The sequence below is a fragment of the Pteropus alecto genome, unplaced genomic scaffold (assembly GCF_000325575.1).
Source record: "Pteropus alecto unplaced genomic scaffold, ASM32557v1 scaffold9, whole genome shotgun sequence".
Classification (NCBI taxonomy): Eukaryota; Metazoa; Chordata; class Mammalia; order Chiroptera; family Pteropodidae; genus Pteropus; species Pteropus alecto.
Genome location: NW_006442106.1, coordinates 85,153 through 106,511, shown reverse-complemented (window position 1 = coordinate 106,511; position 21,359 = coordinate 85,153). Strand labels below are relative to the sequence as shown.

The window sequence follows — 21,359 nt, the reverse complement described above, 5'->3', positions numbered from 1 at the left end:
GGCCCGGGAGGGAGGAGGGAGAGGGAGGGGGCGGGATGAATCACCGCGGGGGGAGGGCGCGGCCGCCCAGCTTTTGCCGCAGCGGACGGAAGGCGTCCGCTGCACCGGCCTTCTCGGTGGCGCAGGGACCGCGGCTTCTGGGCATGGGCTCATGGTCTGGGTATCCGATCCCTCCAGACACTGGGGACCCTGTGTCTGAGTCTGGGAAAGGTCACTCCCAGAGTCACAAGGGGCCTGAGAGGACAGTCTGGGGACAGAGCTTCAGACTTCAAATTGTAGAGATCACCCTCATGGAATCCAGGGGGACTTACTGGGACCTCTAAATGACCTTCCCCTCAGGTCCCTGGCATCCGGGCCTGGAGGTCACCGTGCGGAAACCCTAGTGCGCATGGGAGGTGTCTTGCTAGGGCTACCGATAACACTGCAGACCTGTTCCAAGCAGGAGAGGCTGGATCCAAACCGGAGAGGCTGCCCTGGGGGCGTTGGGGTGCCATCTTTCAGAAGGAGGGCCCTTCTCGATGCCCTTTCCTCTCTGTCTCTGACGTCATCCTCTACTCCTCTCTCCCCTAACTGGGAGCTGGCTGTCCAGGTGTGTGCCCAAAACACCAAGCTCATTCCTGTCTCGGGACCTTTGCCCTTGCTCTTCCTCTGCCTGGACCACTCTTCCCCTCTGGTGGGTCAGAGGGCTCACTAGCGCTCCTCCTGCAGCTCTTGGCTTCAATGTCACCTTCATCAGGTCTCTGTCAATCCAGGGAAACTACCTCTCTGTCTCTTACTTGACCTCTTTTACTTGTTTTGGATTTTTTTTTCCCCCACAGCAGTTGTCACCAGACATTGTACTCTTCCTTTATACAGTTACTCTGTTCACTGCCTGTCCCTCCGACTCTGGAATGTACACTCCTCCAGGGAGAGGCCATTGTCCTATGCACCAGTGGCTCCAGCACCTTGAACTATGCCTGGTATGTTATAGGTGCTCAACAAATATTTGTCAAATGAATAAACAAATGCCAATGCTAGAGCCCTTGTGATATGCAGAATCCCTTTCTACGTCCCTAAACATTTGCAGCAAGTTCCATTATTCTCATTTCACTGAAGAGTCACTCTCTCACCTAGGGTCATGCCCCTGGCTTCAGGTGGATCTGGAATCCTACCCAGTACCGCCTGTCCAATCAGTAGGCTCTGCTAAAAGGAGAGGATGAGGTTGGGGGCTCTGGGCTATCAGACCTGGGTGGAAGCAAGACTTCTGGCTGGGGGGTCGCTGTCCAGGTCCTGAACACCAGTTCTCGGTGGGGTGAAATTCCATAATCCCCCTGGCCTCACCCTCCCCGACAAGAGGAATCAGAGTCTGGGGTAGACCCGGGGCAGAGGGACAGGAAGCCAGTGACACTGGACACCTTATTTTGTCTGGGCCTCTGTGCCAGCACCTCCTGGCTTGTGAAATTCCTCTGCAGAAAATAACCTTCTTGCTATTCTGAACACTTCCTCTGGCAGGGGTGGCAAACAGAGGCACAATGAGGACAGGCCTTAGGCACTGGGCAGGAGCACCTGGCAGCCCCACAAGCTGATGTTCCCTGAGTACCTGCTATAGGCTTGGTGCTGCTCTATGCACTTTACTAACATTAACTCATCTAATTCTTCCTACAAGGTGGGTATCACCATTATGCCCACTTTACAGGTATGGGAAACTGAGGCTCAGGGTGGGTAACTTGTCATGACCACATAGCTAGAGGGTAGGAGAAGCTGGCTCTGCTCTTCGCCACCTGTAGTCCATCCCGCCTCTACTCAACCCCTCCTCCACTCTTCTGCCCCAAGCCATCAATTACAAAGATTCTTATAGCCTCACTGTGACATGTGGAAGGTCTCTCTACCTTTTACTCACTCTGGAACCAGCACAGAGTTTGAGTGGACAGATCCAGGTTCTACCTGATGAAGGTCTACATTGGCTCCTTAGACCATTTCCTCATCAGTAAGACAGGAATCCAGATGGCCTTAACTTGGATGGGCCATTGTGGGGTCCAGAATGGGTTAGGGCCTGCCATCTAAATGCGAAATCACTAGGGGCCAGGCCTACGTCACTAGGGGCCTATGCCTCCCTGCTGAGTGGCCCCAGGCATGTAATTATTTGTCTCCATCTCAGAGAGCCACTGTGAGAATTAAATGAACATCAGACCATGGCACTTAGCCTGGTACATACTTGGTACTCACTGCATTAGTTACTTTTCTCCCCTCAATTTCTCTGCAATAAGAGTAACATTACTGAATATTTACTCTGTGCCTGGTCCTGTCATAAGTAGCCATATTAACTCCTTGCATCCTCATAAAGCAGTTTTCAAAGTGGGGTCCTTGGACAAGCAGCAGCAGCAGCACCTAGGAACTTGCTGTCAGCCCACCCCAGACCGGCTGAGTCAGAGATCCTGTGGATGGGTATGGCAGTCTGCCTTTTAACAAACCCTCCAAGAGATTCTGATGCAGCCAAAATTTGAGAACAACTAACCACCCTGGGAGACTGGTGCTATTCTCATGCCCATTGAACAGAAGAGGAAACTGAGGCTGGGAGAGGCTGACCAGCTCCAGGTTACATGCCTGCTAAGTATCAGAGGTAGGATTCGAACCTAGGCCAACAAGCATTAAAGTCTGTCTTAGGAGCCCCTGCACTGGATTCTGATGATGCAAAGCTTGTGTAAGATGCTAGGGAATTCCAGGTCATTCAGTGACTATGGCCCGAGAAAATGGACAGAGCACTCGCTCCACCACCACAGCAGAATCTGAGTGCAATGGGAGGCTCCCACCCGCTCCCAGGGCCCCATAGGCACAGCCACAGCCATTTCCAAACCTTTATTGAGGCTCTGTCGGCTCCAAATAAATATAATACATTAAACCCAGAGCTAAAGGGATTGTGCACCCTGGGAGATACCCCCCACAACCCCAGCTGGGCAAAATAAGTTAGCAGGAGGCCTGCTGAAGGCCAGGCAAGCTCCCTGGCTGGGCAGGCAATGGCAGCTGGACTCGCACACACTGGTCTAAAGTGCATCTTGGTTCTGTGGTCCCCATGTCTGCATGGCCCCGGGCTGGGCCACTGGGAAGGGTGGGCAGGAGGCTCCCGGTGTTCACACCGTGCCAGCAGTGGCTACCGAGGCTCTGTGTCCATCTGTCCATTTGGAGGGACAGCGGTGTGGCCTGGCGTCCTCAGGAGAAGCTGTCATCGGGCCGTGGCTGGGAGTCGAAGGGAGGGTCTGAGATGGTGATGCCTTGATGCAGCTTCTCCAGGGAGAACTTCATCTGCGGGGAGAGGTGGGCAGGGTGCGGGATGAGCACTAGGAGGGACGACGCCTCCCCCCATCCTGCAGTTGAGGAACTGGGGAAGATCATGAGAGGCCACATCCCCTGCCAAGGTCACCCTGTAACAAGAGCAGAGCCATATTGTACCCAACAGGCAGCAAATGGAAGGAGCCCAGATGGCCTGGGTTCAAGTCCCAGCTCTGCTACTTACTGGGTAACCTTGGGTAAGCCCCTTATCTGTCCCAGATGCTTCAGCTGAAAGCTGGGTCAGTAATATACCTACTTCATCAGATTATTCCAGGGATCTAATGATAGACCACCTGGGCACACAGGTCCTAGGTGCCCAGTGCACATTAATTATTCTTATTCCCCACTGTGTGATCCTGGGCGAGTCTGAACACCTCATACCTCAGCATCCCTGTGTGTTAGATGGGGGCCAACAAAAGCAGCCCCCTCACAGGTTGGCCATGAGAAACAAAGAAGTTGGTCATTTTAGCATTTAGAACAGTTTGGCTCAATCAGTATCTGTTAGCATTCATCTGAGAACTCACCTCTGTGCCTAATGGCAATTTCAGAAAGAGGAAACTAATAAGACTTTAACTCAGGATGGGGAGGCCCTGAGCCACGAAGCGCCAGCCTTGCCCCCACCCCCACCTCGTCCTGCACAGCCCTTCCTGGCATGAGCTTCTCCGTCTGAGCATGATTTCTGGCCACAACAAGGCCCCTAAGGTGGGCCTCAGCATTATGGCCTGCGGTGACTGGACGTGATTTTCACTGTCACCCACAAACTTGGGTTCTGACGTCCTTGGGGGCCCGGCCAGTGCCGGCTGCTCCCTGCTTCCCACACCCACTCCCCATGTTAGGCACTTACCCCAGCGTCTGACATCTGTGCTGACCCATCACATTTATTGAGCACCTGCTGTGCCTGGCACTGGGCTCACTCTGACAGCAAACACACATAAAGTGTTTACTCTGAGCTCAGCATTACTCCAGTGTGAACTTATTTAACCCTCACAATAGTCTTTCAGGTACTGCCAATCACTATTCCTTACAAGGCCCCAAGGCACGTGTACAAGGTCAGGAACCGGAATTTGAACCTGGCCTTCTGAACAGATGCTGCGCCTGAACTATAGGGGGTGTCTGGGGCAACCCCTTCTGGCGATGAGGCCTCAATATCCTTCGGAAAACCTCTCTCCCATGCTTACATGATCCCTTAGGCACCCCAAAGGGGAGAGGGGCTCAGGGACCACACCTCGCCTACCCCTGGATGCTGTGACTGGTTCAGGTGTGGGCATGTGACCCCAAGAGCCAGTGAGAGTGAATACTTTCCTTTAGATGTCAGCTTAGAGCTTCAGGTACCAACTCGGTCATCCTAGGGGAAAGTATGCCCAAAACTAAGCCAACCTTGGGGGTGGGCAGAGTCAAGAGATGGTACCAGAGGCCAATTCTTACTACTATTGAGTGGCTGGATCCAACCATGCCTTAAGTCAGATACTCCTGGACTTCTCCCCTCTAGATGAGAGTCAATAAATTCTTTCTTCCATTCTGTCAGTTTTTCCGGCAATCCTTGGAGGTGGGGACTATGAATGGCTTCCTCGTTTTACAGAGGAGGAAACTGAGGCTCAGAGGCATCTGCCACATCTTGGGGTTTGCGTGCAGGGCCCACATCCCCAGGGCCATACCTCGTCCAGGAGCTCCACGGAGGCCCGCAGGATCCGCCGCCACTTGTGCACCTCGACGCTGTGGAACTGCTTCTGCAGGGCCAGGATCTCCGCCCACTCTGCAGCCGTCTGCGGGAACTTACTGCGGGGGGTGCAGGGCCTGAGTGGAGCCCTGGCCTCCTCCAAACTGCCCAAGCTCCTAACCCCCTCAGGTACTCACTCACCCCTTGGCCAGGGCTAGACTGTGCCAGGACTCAAAAGTGTGGGCTGTCCTCTCCAGGGACCAGAGGCGGTAAAAGAGGAGGATGTTGAGGGCGATGAGGACGATGAGGCTAGGGGCGGGGGTCAGAGGTCAAGAATTGGCATGATACTCCCACAAGCCAGGCCAACACACCACCACACTATGAAGTGACACCATGATTACCCCCCTCTTCAGGGAAGGAAGCTAAGACTCAGAGATGGGGAGAGACAGCCTGGGGTCACATGGTCCATAAGCAGCTCAGTCAGGGTTCCAACTCAGGCTGGTCTAATGCCCATGCCCTTAACCGCTATGCCAGACAACCTTGCTGGGAGAGCCGAGGGTGGAGTAGAGAAGGGGCTGCAGCCAGAGTGCGAGACGTGAGGTGAGGGGAAATGCACGATGCACGACCCTACCTCACACAGATCCTGAGCAGGCAGTGAAGGAGAGACAAAGAGATGAGAGCTGCCCAGCCCACCCTAGCTACCCCCACCCCTCCTCCACCACGGCTCCCAGCAGAGCATGGCACACAGCCTCATTAGGCCGCTGCACTTGGGAAACTGAGGCTGGCCCAGAGAGGCTGAGCATATGGCCGATCTGATCCACACCTCGTGCGGTCTGCTGGAAGCACAGATCTCACCTGCATTTCCTCAGAGTGTCCTGGCCCTCACACCCCCAAGCCTTTGAGCATGTGTACCTCCCTGCCTGACCTTCCGGGGTCTCGGTTCAGGAGTCCTCTGCTTTCCCAGGAAGCCTTCCCTGACTGGCCTCCTGTCCCACCTGAAGGAAGCCTTCATTGGCTCCCATGACTTCCCTGTGTGGGCTCTGTCCCCTCTGCCTGTGCCTCCCCCATCCCAGCTCTGTCCCCTCTGCCTGTGCCTCCCCCATCACTCTGGTCTGGTGCCAGGTCTGTCTCCCCCCAGAGCTATCTGTCGCTACTGTGTCCTCAACATCATCCGGCTTAGGCTTAGGCACAGAAAGCATGAATGAAATGTGTAACTAAAATTGTTTCTTTTGTATACCTCTCCTGGTTCACCTAATTTTGCCACCTTTGGGGGCCTTCTCTTCCAGAAAACCCCTGGGCGAGGTGAGGCCCCTCCAACCTCCTGGAGCCCCAGGGCATCCCTCTTCCAGCAGGAAAACTTCTGACCGAGAAGTACACAGTGCACAGAGTTCTGCCAGGCGCGTCCCAAACATCGGCTCCTTTAATCCTTGCTATGAGGTGAGCCTACGCTCTCGCTTAAGCAGAAGCCCAGAGAGGCCAAGCGTTTGCTCAAGGTCACACAACCAAGACACAGCTCCAGGCCTGTGTGACCTCAAGGCCCAGCCTCCTTACTCACACAATGCTGATGAGCACCAGGGCGCTGGGGATGCCTGCCCCGGGGCCCTGTTCCATGGACGGTTCCGAGAAGTGGGAGCTGAGGGAGCCTGCAGCAGAGCAACTTGGAGTCAGACCCATCCAGCCCACCCGACCCGGGCCGCGCTCCTCCACTTGCCCTGCCCAGGCCTGACAGACACACCTGAGGTGTGCATGCCAGCCCGGGCGCAGGGGTCAGGGTCTGGGTGCTGGGGCCCGTCACCGTGACCCCTCCAGCTCAGGGGCCGCTTCCGCCTCCGAAGGCCTGACAGCAGTCCCCGGGCGTCCTTCCCGCCTTCCTCCAGGGACAGCTTCTCGGCCTTGGTGAGCTCTCGCTCTGCAAACACAAGAGAGGGTTCTGCACATCTGCGCCTAGCCAGGCCATGACCCTGCCCTGCCGGACTCTGCCCCCTACCCAGGTGGTGGAAGTAATCTTCAATGCCGCTCCATGAGTTCTTCTCGATGAGGGACTTCACCAGGCTCCAGGGCTGCTTCCGGTAGCGGATCTCAGAAGACACTCTGGGGGTGGGGAGTGGGGTGAGGGGGTCAGGGGTCACGGTCTGCCTCCAGCCCTGCTGCCCCATTCTCGGGGATGCTTTCCTTCCCCTAATTCAGAGAGGGCCCCATGTTGCCCATGGACAAAACAGGCACACTCCCACCAACCCACCCATGGCTTCCCTGTGATCCTCACTTACCCCGAGTGCCAGTCAGCCCACGGCCCCTTCTCTGTCCACACTCCCACTACCTCGGCAAGTTCCCAGCCATAAGTGCCACCTCAACACCGCCCACCCAAATTGGCAGCTTAGTCACACCTCAGGCCTGACCCCCTTCTACCTTGCTGCTATATCCAACCCCACATGGGGGTCTAAGGGACAGCTCAACATGTCCTTAACTGAGCCCCTTATCTCCCCGCAAACCTACTCCTCTCCATCTTCCCATCCTGGTCAACAGCAGCTCCCTTCTTCTAGAGGCGCAGCCCTAACACTTCCAGGCGTTCCTGACCCCTCAGGGACCCAACACCTCTGCTCGCCCAGCCCAACATTCTGCCGCTGAAGCTGACGGGCTGGGAAGCGTTGTGTGGGGGCGGGGCTGGGATCACCAGGGCGTCAGGTGGAGGGTGCTGCTCACCGGAGCCGGGCCTTGTTCCGGGCAAGGCCCAAAATGCAGTAGCGGTGGGCAGTGTAGAAGTAGTCCTGGTAAGGGATGCCCTGCGTCAGCACCTCCGAGTCCACCACGCACCCGCCTGCCTGCGGGCCGCGCCGGAACAGCGTCTGCAGGGACAGGACAAGGGAGGAGGGAGTCAGGGTCGCCCCGCCTGGCTGCTCCGCCTGGTCGGTCACCCTGCCTGGCCCACCTGTGTCTCTACCACGGAGGCGCTCTTGGGACCCAGCGGGTTGCTGATGGGAATGGTGTAGGTCAGCACCCGGCGCTGATGGCACTTGCTGTCCCCACTCCAGGGGCTCAAGGTCACGTCTAGGGGAGGGAAGAACAGAATGAGGAGACCATTCTACAGCCCTTTGCCCACAGGCTGTAGGAGACTCAGCTTTTTTGGAAAGTTCCAGTTCTCTGGGGACTTGCCCCCAAACCCACCCTCCTCTGTGTCCCCTTGGTGTCTGCCCCACCTTCCTCTAGATGCCTAAAACTTTAGATGCTGATGACACTCAGAGCTGGGATCGCTTCCCTCCCTCCACTTCTCACCAGCCTGGGGCCCCCACATCCGTTCCAGCAGCTCGTTTCCCTCTGTACCAATCCTGGTTTCTCCCCTGAGCCTCAGACCTAGAACATCTTCCGCAGTTAGGTCCCCTGGGCCCCTCGTATCCACTGCGCCCTGACTGGCGCCAGCATCTCCTCAAACCTGCCCCTCCTCTTGGGGCCCCATCTCAGGGGTGGCCCCACTGTCCTCTAGACTCCCCCCAGAAGCCTAGGCCTGGACACTCCCTCTCCTGTCTGTTCACTCCCCCTCCTGAGCATCACTGCTGGTCCTGCTGGTCGCTGCCAGCCCAGGGCCCTCTCCAATCTCCCTCAGGTCCCGGTCTCAATCTCCACCTCTGGTCCAGGAGTAGCTTCTTTAAGTGTAGCCTAACCCTGTCCCTTATCTGCCTAGAACACTCCATGACTCCCCGGTGCCCCTGGACAGAGTCTGAGTTCCTCAGTCTGTCATGCCAGTCTCTCCTGGCATGGGGACTCATGCCCCCAACACGAGGCACAACCTTACTCATTCTGAAGGTTCCTTTATACTAACATAGAAAAAATAAACAGAAAAGCTACCGACTAGCTCTTCCCCTACCTGAATCTCTTGCACAGCTTCCTGAGCTCCTCTGCCGGCCTCACCGTCAACCCTTCCGCCTCACCTGGTGCTGCGGCCTCCCCTCTGCATCCCTGGCTGCAGGGGCCCAGCCTGGAGGGATTTCTCGCAGTGTCTCTCTCCAGCCTCAGGGCCCATGCAGGTGCTCTGCTGGCCTTCAGGTTCTTCTCCCTCACCTCCTCCCCTTTCCCTGGAAAAGCTCCTCCTTCAGGCCTTGGTTTCAATTTCACATTCTTCCCGTGGCCTTTCCTGATACCTCTCAGATCACAGCTACCCCTCCAACATTCACTTATTTGTGTGATATTCTATTTACCCTCATGCTCACTAGATTCTGAGGTTCATCTGTCCTGGTCTTTGCATAGGCCTGACGGCGGGCACTAAATGTATGATCACTAACTTGTATTTATGAAATGCTTACTATGTGCTGTTTTAGGCCCTTTTCTAGTATTAACTCACTTAGTTCTCCTGAGACCCTGATGAAGGCAGGTACTATTACCATACCCCCATTATGCAGAAGAAGAAACAGGCACAGAGACACTGGACTCTGCCCAAGGCCACCCAGCTAGCAAGCATAGTAAGAGGCAGAAGACTCTGGTCTCGTGGATGCTGCCTCTAAGTCCCGCACCCTGCCACACCGAATCTGCACAGCACTGCCCGCCTGGGCTCGACCTCTCCAGGCCCACGCTGTGCCCGGCGAACCTCAGCCTGACCTGTGAACTTGCACTGCTCCAGGAAGCCCTGCAGGAAGGGTGAGTCTGAGAAGAGCATCTGCTGGAGCCGCTCGGCGCCCATGTGGAAAACGGAGTTGATGAGGAGCCGGCCGGAGAGGTCGGGAAGCAGGGCGGCCAGGTCCGCTGGGCGACAGAGAAGGGCAGCAGATGAGGCCACTTGTGCTTCTCCGTTCTCACATTGGTTTCTTGGTTTCCCTCTGGGTGACCACTCATCCCCACTCATCCCACTCATCTCTGGCCTTGTAGAGAGGATGAACAGACCCTTTCTTGGTTTCCCTCTGGGTGACCACTCATCCCCATTCCTGGCCTTGTAGAGAGGATGAACAGACCTACCCTCCTAGACTAGAGTGGACACTAACACAGCGCACTACCTGGCCTCCTCTGCCACGGGGGTGGTGGCTTCAGGGTAGCGTGTGTCCCAGTCTCAGACAATCAGAGCCACCAACAGCGCACTACCTGGCCTCCTCTGCCACGGGGGTGGCTTCAGGGTGGCGTGTGTCCCAGTCTCAGACAATCAGAGCCACCAGAATTGGTTCAAGGTGGAGCACAGACCTAGGCCCAGCCAACTGCAGTCCCAGCAATCACAGGAGTGGCACGTGCTCCCAGGCTCAGCAGCTTGAAGCTCTGGGCCAGTGCCTAGTTCTGGGGTATGTGCGTTTGTAACCCAGGCCAGACCAGGAAGCCAGTGATTGGTTTATAGATATGTGTGTGACCTTAGGCAGCCAGTGATTGGTTCAGGAGTTGGCTCATTCTCCAATTGAAGCCAACCCTAGAGCTTTTGGTACAGCCCTTAGGCAGCCAGTGATTGGTTCAGGAGTTGGCTCAAGCCAACCCTAGAGCTTTTGGTACAGCAGCCAGGAAAAGCATGTTTTCTCTCTGCTATGCTTGTCTGGGGCAGGGTGGGGGTTCTCTCTGTCCCCACAAAAAGAGAAGCTACCTGAGAATGAAGCTGGCACAGAGAAATGGAGGTAATGATGATGATGATGGAAATAATAGCCAGCACTTACCAGCTGGCCCAATCACTTTACATGTATTAATTCATTTAATTCTCTTAACAACCCTATGAAGTGGGTATTATTATTCCTAACCCCATTTTTCGGATGAGGGAAATGAGGCTCACAGAGGTTACACAATTCACCCAGGTTACACAGCTATGAATCACTGTGGCCAGGATTTAAACCCTGGTGAACTGGCTTCAGTCTGGGCTCCTATTCACCCTGCCCTGCTACCTTTAAAGCAGAGCTAAAGACATACAGATGTCTCATGACACTGTGTGAATGTCTTACCCACCCAGCCCTTGAATTTGTTAGTCCAGAGAGCCAGCAATTCCCTTGTTTAAGCCAGTCTGAATAAGGTTTGTCACTCACAACCAAAGCGGCTGCCTCACCTTCCTCCCCTGTGGATGAGGAAGAGTTACTCGTATCCGTCAATAGCTCCTCACTGGGCAGCAGGTCCAAGGGGCCCAGGGAAGTGGGCCCGTCAGATGGGGTGGGCTCTGTGCTCGGGGGTTCGGCCATCGGAGTCACTGTCTGGCTGGAGGAGGCATCTGGCTGGTTGTCTGTCTGCTCCTCCTTGTCCTCCTCTGCCTGCAAAGAATGGCTTCAACTAGCCTTGTACCACCCCATCCCATCCTGAGGGCCTCCTGCACGCCGGCCATAAGGATTTGAGACTGTAAGAAAACCAATGCTGGGAGGCCATGTGGATATATAGGGCTTACAGCTGAGGTATGAGGAGCCCTCTCAGCCCCTCCCAGGCCTATCTTGGATGCCTGGGCCACAAGCTTTCTTATGCCCGATCCTGTACATCTGTCTGTCCTGTCCACGTCTTGCCTGTTTCCTACCTCCATTCACCCATCCATCCACCTCTTGCTTCTTCTGTCTCTACTCTTTCAGTCTGTTCCCCCTGTGCCTGTTTTTCATTCCCTATTTGTCCCTAGTTTCCCTGCTCGTTTTCCCAGCTCCGTCCTCTCTCTCCATCCATCCCTCCCCTTACTCCTACATCAACCTTTTCTCTTCCTCAACCTTGTCTCTTCTCCATCCATCTGCCCTCTTGACGATACCACCCCCAGCCTTCCTCTGCCTCTTCCCCTCAGCACCCTCCTCTCTCCTCCACTTTCCTGCTCACCCCATGGTCTGCATCACTGCTGGCCCGGGAAAGGTTGGGGGTGATGCGGCCACGGCGCGAACCCACTGGGCTTGTCTCCTGGCTGTGGTCGGCTGCCCCCGAGGGCGTGATGTCACTCAGGGCAATCACATCGCCCACTTCCTTGGGGCTCCTGCGGGGAAAGGGAGGGTGTGGGGTTACTATATCTTTGAGACCCCACACACCCTCTTGGTCTCCAGACTTTGTTCACCCACCTCAGTCCACCCAGGAGTCCAGGAGCTCTGCACACAGCCTCTCCTGTCTCCCCCAACCCCAGGAATCAACTGCCAACCTCTGACTCACCCCAGACCGTTCAGCTGCAAGGGGCAGACATAGTCCTCATCCTCACTGGTGAGGCCCAGCTCTGAGCCGTAGCACTGATGCACCAGGTGCCAGAGCTCGCGGGGACTCAGCGTCTGGGCAGGCAAGATGTAGGATTGGCCTCCACCTCACACCGGCCAGAGCCCTTCCCACCCGTCCCTAACAGCCCTCAGCCTCAGCAGTTCCCTTGATGTCCACATGGGGGCAGCATGGTCCCCCATTCCAGATCTCACACCTCATCACAGCCCGGTGGGGAGGAGCCAGTATCCTCAAGACTTTCCCCTCAGGTCCTCACAATACTCCCACAGTTACAGGTTAATGGTTCAGTTAAGAGCAGGCGCAAGGCGCCCAGGGAGAAGTCATGCGCTTAAGCTCACACAAGTGACAAGAGGCAATTCAAGGATTTGAACCCAGCCTCCAGAACCTCTGCTCCCCACCCCCATGCGCCCTGCCCCCGACTATTTCCCAAGTGTTCTCAGGAGTCCTGGGCTTTTGGCTACCCATGGCCAGAAGGGCTGGATAACAATGATGAAACAGTAATAAAACAGTAATCACGACAACACTAGCAGCAGCAGACGCTCGCTGAGTTGCTACCATGTGCCAGGCACTCCTCTAACCCCTTCACATGAGCTAAGTCACTGAGTCTTCAAAACAACTCTGTAAAGTCAGTGCTAATATCTTTTATGACAATATCCATTTTTAAGACAGTATCTGTTTGTTTATAGCTGGAGCTGAGGTATAGAGGTGCCCGAGTGGCGGTGCTGAAATCTGATCTCAGGGGCTGTTCTGGCACCCTGGAGCTCACCAGTGGGCAGTCCTGCCTCACAAGAGCTGATGCAGCCGAGCGCTTATCCTGGGCTCGGCTCTGGCTGCTATTAAGGAGGGACAGTCCTCATGTGACCAATGGGTTTCAGTGACTTGCCCCAGGTCACTCAGCTCCTCAGTGATGGGGCTAGAATGCCAACCCTGGGTTCACAGCCAGAGCTCTGTCCCTGCCCTCCTTGCAGACTTTGACGCTGCGCTGTCCCCTTGCTCAGGCTCCTGCTCCAGCACTCTTGCCCCTAATGGCTATAGCTGCCGTCCCCAAGAGAAGAGGACATGAGTGCAACACTGCTGGAAGAGTGGGTTTGGGCCTTCAGAGGTGCTACAGGCCGTCAGCAGCAGCAGACACTGAGCCATGCCTACCCGACATCTAGCCACCTTCCCTGTCACCTTCCCTCCCTGCCAGCAGAACGCTGATCGGGGTGGAAACCTTCTCCAGTCCCAGGGATGAATTATAATTGGTTTATACCAATTCGTCTTTCTTTTGCCACATGGCCAGCTTTCTTCGCAAAAGAAGGCAGTCATGTGACCTAGTTCTAGCCAAAGAAATGCATGAAGAAGTCTGCTAAAGGTGGCTTTTCCTCTCTGATAAAAGAAAGTCCACTTTCTATCCACCCCTTTACTCCTTTGTGTTTGGGATACTTATGTGAGGGCATGGCATCTGGAACTGTAGCAGCCACCTTGTAATCACAAGGCAATAAGCATGTGGACAAAACATCAATATGCAGAGGGATGATAGTGTGGTAAAGAGACAAGATTTGGGGTCCTAGATGACAGAGGGGAGCATTCAAACCCAAACCAAACACCTGCCTCTTGTTACAAAAACATCAGTGTGACACAGTGGTCGAGGAGACACCAGAACCTAACTGAAAGGGGTCAGAACCCTAGCTATACCACACAACAGCCTATGTGACCGGGGGCAAGTCTTATCCCTTTGTGCCTCATTGGTGAAATAAGGATAATAAACATACTGCTTCGTGAGGTGGTTGTGAAGATTAAATTCGTGTAATGCTCAGATCAGTGCCTGGCACCCAGTAGCACCCTAAGTGTTAGCTATTATTATTTCCTTATGATAATTGTCTGTTTGCGTAAACCATTGTTTGGTTGGGTTTTCAGTCACTTGTAGCTGAATGCGTCCTACGTAAACCCATGTAACCACAGTGGGCATTTCACAGGAGGGCCCTTTCAGGGCTGGCACTCAATAGAGTATCAGATAGTGGTGAGTAAAAGTCTAAACTTCCTTACTCAAAACCTTTGGGGTGAGACATGATTCAAAATTAAAATTTGGGATTTAAGAAGGAAAATACAGAGCCAATATTGTATGCCGTAATACAGCACCAACAATAATATAGTTAGTATGCAGTGCAGGGAATACCAGAGGTTCTCAAAGTGTGGTCCAAGGACTTCCGGGCTCCCCTAGACCTTTCAGAGTGCCCATGAGGTCAACATTATTTTCATAAGTGTAAGTGTTACCAGTAGTATAAGATGCTACTTGCCTTTTCCACTTTTATTCTCTCATGAGTATACACTGGAGTTTTCCAGAGGCTATATGACAGGAGATGCTGTCATTTTTCTGGCAGCTAATGCAGTGTGTGCTTATGTATTCTTGTGTTTAAAATTTCCCAGTTTCAATTTCTAATGCACTAAATATCGATAGGTATGATCCACTTACACGAACACTCTTCGGAGTCTACAATCATTTTAAGGAGTGTAAAGGGTCCCCGAAACCAGAAAGAAGCTTGAGAATCAAGCTTCCATGTTGGATACTATAACTTTATACTGGACTACAATTAGATTTATCCCAGTCATACAAATTAATAACTTTTTGACCTTTGAAACACATGAATAGTCACATGAATTGAGATAAATACAGACCTGGACTATGCAAGAAGCATGCATGGCCATTTAAGTTTAAATTAATTAAAATTAAATTAAAAATGCAGATCCTCAGTCACATTAGCTACTTTTCAAGAGTTTAACAGGCACACGTAGCAAGTGGCTCCTGTACTAGAGAACATGGATAGGAAACATTTCCAATGCAGCAGAAAGTTCTGTTAGACAGTGCTGATAGACACGATAAATAACCATGTTATCAGTGCCAAAAAAAAAACCCTCCACATTTTCAGAGTATTTTTGATTTGCAGATGGTGAATAGGGGCCATGGATACACCTTTCTGGTGGGCAGAATGTGGCACTGGAGCCTGTGGTGGCCCCTGACGGGGCCTATGGAGGAAGCTGCCGGTATGTCAGGCCAGATGCCCATGGAGAAGAGCTGGGCGGTCCTCCAGTTTCCTGAGTTCTGGCATCCCTGGCTCAATGGTCTCCCCTGGTCCACCCGCTAAGCACCCTGGCCAGGCCTCATCTAGGCTCACCTTTTCAAGCAGTGCATTTTGCCAGAGGCGGAAGATGAGGAGGAAGCAGCGGTCCCGGGCCCCAAAGGAGGTGAAGAAATGCTGCAGGAGAGAGAGGGGTGTGAGGGGGTGGGGGAGAGACACAGCCAGAGGGAGGAGAAATGCCATCACCACCCATATCTGTTCCTAATCTCCATCCTGATGTGTCCCTTCATTCGTCCCTTCATTTGTTCCACAGAATGTTTATCTTGTACCTAGCCGAATAATGGACGTTAAAGTCACCATGATAAGGAGACAGCCCCTGGCCCTGTCCCCAGAGCTCACAGTCCAGGACGAGAGACAGGGACATCTCCAGATGGGGTCATCCCAGAGCGACTGGGCGGTGAGGGGGGATGCCCTGGGCACTTTCCCAGTCTCCTTTACTCACTAGAGGTGGTCAACTGATCCTCAGCCAATGAAACAGAAAGAACAGTCTGCTGTGAAATGTCACAGGCACATGTGTGTGTCCCAGCCCCCTTCCCTTGTCCCTTCCTGTTTGGACCAATGGTGTGAGGCAGCCATCTTGGAACCACGAGGCAACAATCGTTGAGGGTAGAATGAAACATCAGGGAAGGCTTCCAAGGAGAGGAGACATCTGAGTTCCAGATACATGGGAAGGAAGAATTTTACTATTAATACTATCTCTGAGCAGCTGTGTGAGGGGACAGACTTCAGAGACTGAGACAGGAGGCTGGTGTGGAGATCCAGGTCAGAGATGATGGGAGCCTGGGCCAGGGCAGGGGCAGGAAGAACAAAGAGAAAGCGACAGACTGAGAACAGTTCGGGATGCAGCATAAACAGGGCTTTGGTAGGGGAGGAGGGAGGAGCCGGCTAAGATCAGTGACCATGTGGCCCTGTCGGCAGATCCTGTTGCTCACCTTCTCGCTCTCTGTGCAGATCTGGATGGCGTTGGGGATCAGCTTGGCCGTCTTCTCCTTCTTCAAGCACGTCACTTCCTTCAGCTGAATGGAAATCTGAGAAGGACAAGAGGGTCAGGAAGGGCCAGGGCCCGGTCTGCCCCAGGGCCCCTCCTCGTCCGCTTCAGCTCACTGTTGTCTCCCAGCGGAAGATGTTGCTGTAGAAGCAGATCCAGTTCTCGGAGAGATAGAGGCGGCCCTGGAGGAGGATCTCACGCTGCAAGGCACAGGAGTAATCTGAGGCAGCCAGGAGAGATGGGCAGACACTGAGTCACACGGCTGGCCTGGCCAGCACCCAGGTGGGAGGGTCAGGAGGGCAGAGCTGGGAGCTCAGGGTCGGGTCCAGGGTGGGTGGGCACCAGGACTCACCCACGATGAGGCGTTCGGCTTCAGGGAGTTTGCTGAACAGTTTTCGGAAGTCCTCGTTCCGCTGCTTGTACGTGGGGCTCAGCATCTGAGGGAAGTTTGGGAAGTGAGAAGCCAGATAGGGGTTCACACCCCTAATTTGCCCCACATCGACTCAGAAGCCCCTCAGTCTCCTCCACCCCCGATAGGCTTTCTGAGGCCTCAAGTCTAGGTCATTCTGTGTTCCACTGCTGGTAACACGAGAGTAACCATGATGAGAGCTCCCATTTACTGATTTCTACATGAGCTAGGCCCTGTGTCACATACCGAGCAGCAGCATCACTGACTCTTAATCAAAGTTCCCTTCAGCCTCGATATATTAGGACTATTTCTCAAGGAGAGGCCCAGAGAGGTTAAGCAACTCACTCAAGGTCACACAGCACATAAGGAGCAACACAGGATGTGACCTTAGGTCTGCTGACCATGGCATCCACTCCCTGACTGCTGTCACCCTCCCGCCCACCCCTCCAGCAAGCCCCCATGCCCAACACTTACACTGTACCAGCTCTGCATCTTCTGCAAGAGAAAGGAGTAGAGTCAGAACAAGTCCCTGGGTCCCTCTGCCTTCCACCTCTGTCCCCACCCCTCCTGGGCTTGCACCGACCTTGCTGTTTCTGATGAAGTTCCGGCTGCCCAGGCTCTGGGTGCTGGGTGTCCCAGGCACCCCACCCTTCTCTGAGGAGCTATCGGACCCCTTCTCCACCATGGTGCCTGGTTCCGGCTCAGGTGCGGATCGGCTTGAGGGCAAGAGCTGGAGCCGCTTACGGAGAGATGGGGAGCTGCTCGGTGTGCTCCGGCCAGAGTGGGGGGTGGTGCTAGGTGCGGGGAGCAGAGAAGGGGGTCATGGGGAAAAACAAGCCAGGGTATGGAGACAGGCCTACTTTGGGAGGCCTACCCATTAGCCCATTGATGTCCGCCCATCCATTCAACTCTACTTCCTAGCATGTGACCCAGAGCAGGTTCCCTAACACTCTGTACCTCGGATACTTCATCTGTGACCCAGGAATAAGAAATGCATGTTCTCATCTGGTTATATGGAGGGTTAAATGAATCAATACTTCTACAGTGCTTGTAATAGAGCCTGGCATACAGTGAGCTCTCAATATGCCTATTTTTTGAATTAACTTATTTATTCATACAATAAATATTAACTGAGCAGCCACTCTCCACTCTCCACTCAGTTACTTGAGCTAAAAAAGTATACATCTTATTTTCTTTCTTGTTCATCTCTCATTTCTAATTTGTTAGCAAGTCCCACCTGGTCCACCTCCAAAATTTATCTCCATTATTTCTATTGTGCCCACTCCCCTCTGCCCTAGTGCCCTGGCCCAGCCTCTATCACACCAGTAGCCTCCTCCCTGGCCTCCTGCTCTAGTCCCTGCCTCCTACAGCTAGACAGAGGGGGCCAATGAACCCCTGAGTCAGGTCAGGGTCCTCCTGGTTGAGTCCCATGCAATGCACCTCACTCCAGCTAAAAGCAAAGTCCCCAAGGCCCTAGTGTGGTCCCTGTCACTCCCTTCCTTCCAACCATCCCAGCCTCCTTTTGTCCATTAAGCTCGCCAAGTGCATTCTCTGAGTCAAGGCCACTGTACTTCTGTTTGCTGCTTGGAATGCCCTCCCACAGCCCCAGCATTAGCAGTTCTGTCTCATTCCACTCAAATGCTCCTCCCCTGGTGGCCCAGCCCCCAGCTCCCAGTCCCACTCACACTATCTCAACTCATCCTGATGGCTTATTCAGTTTGTTTATCGTCTGCCCCAGACTGTGAACTTCAGGAGGTCTCGGTTGCCACTGTGTCCCCAGCACGTAAAACTACCTGGTACATAGTGAACTCTGAACACACACTGGTGACTATGTGAATAATCCATGCCTGGCCTAGAGCTGGGAGCAGCAGAAGCCACCAGACAAGGTTCCTACCATGCAGAAGCAGCCTCTGAACAAACAGAACTATTAGAGCACTGAAAAATCATAAACTGCCAGCCAGTGGGCTGTGGAGTCAGTCTGGGGAACTTTAAAGGGACACTTTTGTTGACTTTGTTATTAGGACCATGACAAGCTCAAGCTCTGTGTATGATTAATCGTACAGTTCCTTATGCATTTGGTGCTGTTACCATCTGCGCTTCTCAGGCTCAAACCATGAAATAAATTTGTGGAATAAACAAATAAATGACATCGATGATGACCTGGAGCACCACCACTCCTCCTGGACTATTGCAACCAACCAGACTGCTTGTCCAAAGACACACAGCTGGTTTAATTCTGGGCAGAATTCCAACGTGGGGTCCTCAGTCTCCCCTGGGGAGGAGTAAGAGACTCTCCATCACCTGGGGCTCCTCGGACTTCTCTCTCTTGCCTCCGAGCTTTAGCACACGCTGTCTCTCTGTCCAAACTGTCCTTCCTCCTCTTCGCCTAGCAAACTTATGCATCCTGCCTCCCTTCTGTGGGTTCCCACAGCTCCCATCCCAGCTCTAACCTTTCTACCTATGCTTCCCTCATCCCAGCCCTAACTACTCTGTGCTGTCCCTGTTTGATGACGAATCCATTTCTCCCACAGGTCCTTGAACTCCCTGATGGCAAGCCTTGGTGTTGTTTTGGTCACTGCTCTGTCCCCAGTATGGCTCAGAGCAGGGCCCACGGTAGGCATTCATGACATACTTGTGACATAAATTTGTGGAATAAAGTAAATAAATAAATAAATGGAATTGATGATGACCCAGGCCACTACCACTCCTCGACTACTAAATCCACCTCCCAAGGTCCCCCTGCTCCATTCCTGTGCCCCCACATGCAGAGACACAGGGAGCCTGTGAACTTGAGTCAGGTCAGGGCCTTCCTGGTGAGCCCTGCCCCAGCTGCACCTCATTCCAGGTAAAAGCCCGGGGCTGGACCCTCCCATCGCCCCTTGCTCACTCTCTTGCCTTGACTGTTCCCTCTGCCCAAATGCCCTTCCTCCTGGTGTCTGCAGGGCTCCCTTGCCTCTTTCAGGTCTCTGCTCATGGACACTTCTTCAAGACACCGTCCGCCACCTATTTAAACCACACTCCCCATCTCCATACCCCCTCTCTCTTCATCTCTCTCCTCAGTACTTCCCCCACCTGACCTGTGTTTTCCCTGGTTTTTTACACTCCCACACAGGAGATGCGCTCCAGCGGGGGAGGAAGTTTTGCTCCCAGCCGTGTCCCCAATGCCTAGAATGAGGCCTGGTGCATGACAGGTGCTCCTCGACCATTTGCTCTCGTGGATGGAATGAACGAAGGACCCTCCACTGCCGCCACGACAGAACTTGGATTCAACCAGATGTGCGACTTGCCCGCCCCTCTCTGCAAGCTGAGGTGATGGCAGGTCTCAGTTTGCCATCAGTTCCCTGTGTGACCTTGGGCAAGTGTCTGAACCTTTCTGTGCTTCGGTTTCTTCTTGAGTATAGTGGGACTGTAACAGTATCCACTTCACAGGGTCGTCGGGAAGACATACATACATACAGCCCGCCCCATGGAAGGCACTCTAATGTGATCATTAGGGACTGTAAGACTAAAATACAGTACATGGCCCTGCCACCACCCCAGCACACCTGTGTCCAAGATGCTACACTGTCCCAGACAGGTATAGCACAAACACTTCAGCCTGGTGTGCAGAGCCCAAACTGACTCCAAACTGCAGTCATTCACTCTCTAAGTACGCATTGACCACCTGCCCTGCGCCAGGCACTGGACACACAGAAGCGAGCAAACGGGGTACAATCCCTGCCCTGAGGACCCGACATTCTGGTTGGAAAACGACAATCAATAATAAGGAAACATGTGAACGAGGATGATGATCTCACTGACACTGGTCACCAAACAGCACCAGCAGCCCCTGGCAGCTGTGCAAAATGCAGGTTCTGGGACCCACTGCTGACCTCCCGAACCAGAGACAGCATGGGGCTCAGGAGACTGATGCTGCAAGCTGGAGGACCACAGCAATGAAGGAGAGCTGAGTGGGCAGACAGGCGAGTGGGGTGCAGGGCACACGTGAGCTGAGTCCCAAGGACAGCAGGGATCTGGCAAAGGGCAGAGGAAGCTGCTCAGGGACAGGAAGAGTGAGTCCAAGGACAGGACGGAGCTTGGCAGGTCTGAAGAGGAGCGAGGTGGCCAGTGGGCTGGGGGAGGAGGACAAGAGGACACAGGCACACCCACAGGCCCTGTAAGCTCTGGCCAGGAGTTTGAGCTTCACCCTGAGGGCACTGGTGAGCGATGGAAGAGTTCTGAAGGAGGGGTAACCACATTTCTCCCCTGCCTCTCATCTTCTCCCCCTAGCCCCTGCCCCCGAACCACAGAACCCTTCTCCACCTCGTCCTAATCTCCCACAGCCACAGGTCTAAAGGAGGGCATCTAAAAACAGGTGTGACAGAGCAGGGCCCACACCCCCACATCTTGCTCCTTGGCAGGAGGAACCGGAAGTGCTCAAGGGCAGGCACAGCCTTGAGGCTGTCCAACCAGGCAGGCGGCAGCAGAGGGAAGGGAGGAGCCCCACGAGGCTACAGGACCGTTATGGGGGGCAGGGACTCGAAAGAGAATGGGGTTTTGCCACTGTGGACACCTCACCTCCAGCTTCCTGGGCCTAAACAGGTACAAAGTTCTCTCTGGTCAGGGAGGGGCAGACATATACACACGTGTGCACACAAAGGAAACTCAACAGCCAGTCACAGGCAAACTCTAGTTCTCTATAGATGCAAGAAGTCTCTCCCCAGCCCCCACCCCCAGCAGTAGTATCACAAATGTTACAGTCACACGTAGGGCCACAAGTCCCAGCATAAT

At 54.1% G+C, this 21,359-nt stretch overlaps 1 protein-coding gene across 3 annotated transcripts; it reads right to left on the bottom strand.

Annotated features, from left to right (window-relative positions):
- Positions 1-2,820: 2,820 nt before the first annotated feature.
- On the bottom strand, positions 2,821-20,838 carry GRAMD1A (GRAM domain containing 1A). 3 transcript variants are annotated; one of them, XM_025038526.1, is made up of 18 exons: positions 17,173-20,838; positions 17,064-17,084; positions 16,533-16,617; positions 16,297-16,400; positions 16,125-16,220; positions 15,229-15,309; positions 12,017-12,129; positions 11,696-11,846; positions 10,959-11,157; positions 9,551-9,694; positions 7,890-8,008; positions 7,664-7,806; positions 6,951-7,054; positions 6,699-6,872; positions 6,519-6,606; positions 5,165-5,272; positions 4,962-5,100; positions 2,821-3,279 (listed from the first exon to the last, which is right to left on the bottom strand). In XM_025038526.1, the coding sequence occupies exons 1-18, from the start codon at positions 17,272-17,274 to the stop codon at positions 3,187-3,189; spliced, it is 2,064 nt and encodes a 687-aa protein (XP_024894294.1). In that variant the 5' UTR covers positions 17,275-20,838; the 3' UTR covers positions 2,821-3,186. The 3 variants fall into 3 exon arrangements, with proteins under 3 accessions (XP_024894294.1, XP_015451093.1, XP_024894295.1); XM_015595607.2 differs by having other exon boundaries at positions 4,962-5,082; positions 17,173-20,836; XM_025038527.1 differs by lacking the exons at positions 12,017-12,129; positions 16,297-16,400; positions 16,533-16,617; positions 17,064-17,084; positions 17,173-20,838 and having other exon boundaries at positions 4,962-5,082.
- Positions 20,839-21,359: the final 521 nt, after the last annotated feature.